At 38.9% G+C, this 3,713-nt stretch overlaps 1 protein-coding gene across 1 annotated transcript; it reads left to right on the top strand.

Annotated features, from left to right (window-relative positions):
• The first annotated feature begins 2,420 nt into the window (after positions 1 to 2,420).
• LOC105310086 (olfactory receptor 11G2-like) lies at positions 2,421 to 3,443 on the top strand. The gene has a single exon (XM_011386304.2). The coding sequence runs from the start codon at positions 2,517 to 2,519 to the stop codon at positions 3,441 to 3,443; it is 927 nt and encodes a 308-aa protein (XP_011384606.1). The 5' UTR covers positions 2,421 to 2,516.
• The last annotated feature ends 270 nt before the right edge of the window (positions 3,444 to 3,713 follow it).

Below are 3,713 nucleotides of genomic sequence, written 5' to 3'. Positions count from 1 at the left end.
GAGAGGCGAGGGTAGAAACAAGAAGCCAGTTAGAACACAATTGCAGTGGTCCAGGGACAAAAAGGTGATGAACTAGAGAGAAGTATATTGATATGAGACTTATTATGGAAATAAACTAACAAAAATTGTCGATGAATTGGATGTGAAGGTAAAGGAAAAGGAAGAAATACTACACTGAAATTAATTCAACCAGAAAAAAAAAAGGTGTTAAACATTTAATCCAAGGGGTCAGTTATTTAGGAGCAGATACTTACCCCTAAAATGAAATTTCAGGAACACCAGCAAAACAACTTCGGTCAAAAATACCTAATCATTATCAGTAAGAACTGTTTTTAGTTAATCATAAAAAGTTACCTTCCTCTGAACTGATATTAGACTTACAGATCTAATCTTTTTTAGACTCCATCAAAGACCTTTACACATAACAGAATTGATCTCTTCTGTCCCTGTTTTTATTCATTAGAAATCAGTGATATCATGCGACTGTAAAAGAAAACACACTACAAAGGCCGGAGTATGCTGCAAAAAAAGTCTAACGCTCAATGCCCACGTGCTGGTTCAGAGTGATGTTTTAGAAACGTTAGACTGTTTTGCTGTCTGCTTTCAGCTCCCCTTTAAAAAAGATAAATATGTGGTCACAGAAATGCCTTGGGCCCCTATACAAATGACTTTAAAAGCAAATAAGAAAAAGACAGAAAATAGAAGTTCATGGTGCAAGTACAAGAGCCTAGCTCACCCTCCTCACACCATCAAACGTTATTCCAGGTATGTACATTAAATTAGAGTCTGGTAGATCTGTAGAGATTTTATTGGCCCCAAGCAACCCTCATGCAATAGGATTCAGAATCTTAAGTTTAAAATGACCCAGAAAGGATTTTAAAGTATTATGCGTTGTGTTATAATTACTCCCTCTGGCTCCTACCCCCATCCCAACAATTGTATTCCTTCCCCAACAAAGCGTTCTGAGCACTCATACCTACACTGAAGAAGGGGCCACACTTTGCTGCCATGGACTTTTACTCTGGGTCCTAGAAGTTTCTAGAAATTGAACATTACTAGTAAGAAATTATTAGACTCCTTAGGTTCCCATGTCAAGTTTCAAAGAACAAAACATGGATTTAACATAGAAAAAAAGGTGGGGAACACAGACTTTCTTTATGTTGCTCATTTATACATTTATTTACAGAGAGTTCTATTGTTTCCACACCCAATTGCATGATTTTTTAACACAAGTATTCTAACTCATTTAAAACAAAAAAAAGTCATTATACAGATATTCAATCTTTCAAAGCCACTCTGCCCTGAGATGCCTCCGAGTAGTTATTGGGGGATGAAGAAAGTTTTAGCTTTTCATACCCTGCAAATCCACTGCTATTTAGAATTTCATGTTATTAGCAATATCTTCAGTTTGTAAAATGAAAATAGAATTTTATGTATATAACTGAAGACTAGGAAAATTCCTATCTTTTTCCCAAATAGCACAGACCTCTTTCAACATGGCCCATTAATAATTCTTTCAGCCTGGTCGACTATGGGTGACTAAGTTTGCCATTTTAACTCAACAGAAACTAAGACTAGAATCCTCTAGTTGATTTCACTGTTTTACACATGAAATTGGTGTGTAATATTACTAAATTAATGTTTGTCATTTTGTTTGAAATAAGGCCAGTTTCAAAAAACATGTAAAAGAAATAATTCAAAAAGTTCTATGAATTCATGTCATATGGCTACACAGCTTCTGTCACAATTATGATTGATGTCACCTCTTCTCAAAGTGGAAGAAATTCTTCGTTTTGTGAGAACAGATAGTTAATGGAGAATATATAAAGTGTAACATCTAATACAATCCTTAAACAGCTCTACAACATTCTCCTTCAAGAGCTTAACAATTCTGACCAAAAGTTTCCTGAGTCCACAGTGAACACATGAATGGGAATAAAGAAGCAACTGTTGTGGCATGAATGATTCTGAGACCCACGGAGCCAATTGAGATTAATTATGAGCCTTTATTAGCCGGCCAGCAACTGACTCTCTACCACTCAGGGTTAGAGGAGATCAGCCCCAAGCTTCCCGAGCAGGCTGCTTATAAGGTTTTTTACTACATCTTTGAATGAACAGATTACAAGAAGCAGAAGTTAGTCGTTAACTCTTTGTACACAGATAAATGTATTCAGGGGAACTCCCAGCAAACGGGGCCTAATAGAGAGTTTTATCATCTTTTCCTTGGAATGTTGCTCTTCTCCCTGGGGCTGGCACCCGGGGATATTACCTCCCTGTAATTGAGTTACTGCTCTCCCCAGGAAATGGCGCCTGGAGATACCTCTTCCCTGAAACTGGAGAATTTCCACTTTTATACAACCCAGGTCAATATTTCAGTTTGAAAGAAAAAAAGAAGTAGCTATTGATATCTAAGTCTTCATTTTCTTTCTCAAGATAGTTAAAATATAAATCTCAGCCTCCATCTGTCTATATCCAGTTATTTAATATTTGATGTTGCTTTCACAGCTCACAGACTCATGAAACCCTCCAACAACTCCAGTATCATCACTGGCTTCATCCTCCTGGGCTTCCCTTGCCCCAGGGAGGGGCAGGTCCTCCTCTTTGTGCTCTTCTCTGCTGTCTACCTCCTGACACTCATGGGCAACGGTTCTATCATCTGTGCTGTGCACTGGGATCAGAGACTCCACACGCCCATGTACATCCTGCTCGCCAACTTCTCCTTCCTGGAGATCTGGTATGTCACCTCTACTGTCCCCAACATGTTGGCCAACTTCCTCTCTGACACCAAAGTCATTTCCTTCTCTGGGTGCTTTCTCCAGTTCTACTTTTTCTTCTCGTTGGGTTCTACAGAATGCTTTTTCTTAGCTGTTATGGCATTTGATCGATACCTTGCCATCTGCTGGCCTCTACATTATCCCATCGTTATGACTTCACGTATCTGCACCCATCTTGTGGTCAGCTGCTGGGTACTTGGTTTTCTCTGGTTCTTGATTCCTATCGTCATCATCTCCCAAATGTCCTTCTGTGGCTCCAGGATTATTGACCATTTCCTGTGTGACACAGGTCCTCTTCTAGCACTCACTTGCAAAAAAGCTCCTCTGGTAGAATTTGTCTTCTCCACTTTAAGTCCTCTTCCCCTCATCATTCTCTTTCTCTTCATCATGGGGTCCTATGCTCTGGTGTTAAGAGCTGTACTGAAAGTCCCTTCAGCCGCTGGACGAAGAAAGGCTTTCTCCACGTGTGGGGCTCATCTATCTGTGGTTTCACTGTTCTATGGCTCAGTGATGATCATGTATGTGAGCCCAGCTCCTAAGCATGAAACTGGAATGCAGAAGATTGTGACTCTCTTTTATTCTATTGTGACCCCACTTCTTAACCCTGTGATATATAGTCTTAGGAACAAAGATATGAAACATGCCCTGCAGAAATTTCTTGGAATCTAAACAATGTTAATCGATAGAGCTTTCGGAAATTAAAGCTCAAAACTATATTTAAACTATTTAAAAACATTTACAAAAATTACATTTAACTCATTTTCAGGTACAAAATGGGTTTATTCATTATCAACAGGACAAGTAATAACAAGTGTTAGAGAAGATGCAGAGAAAAAAGAACCCTCATACACTACTGGTGGGACTGCAAATTGGTGCAGCCACTATAGAACACAGTATGGAGGTTCCTCAGAAAAACTAAGAATTGATCTACCATATCAT

This window comes from Pteropus vampyrus, unplaced genomic scaffold (assembly GCF_000151845.1).
Source record: "Pteropus vampyrus isolate Shadow unplaced genomic scaffold, Pvam_2.0 Scaffold1067, whole genome shotgun sequence".
Taxonomy (NCBI): Eukaryota; Metazoa; Chordata; class Mammalia; order Chiroptera; family Pteropodidae; genus Pteropus; species Pteropus vampyrus.
Note: the sequence above shows the minus strand (reverse complement) of the source record. Positions and strands in the feature narration are given on the sequence as shown.

Coding starts and splice junctions, on each gene's coding strand:
- LOC105310086 (XM_011386304.2), top strand. CDS start 2,517: ATGAAACCCTCCAACAACTCCAGTATCATCACTGGCTTCATCCTCCTG.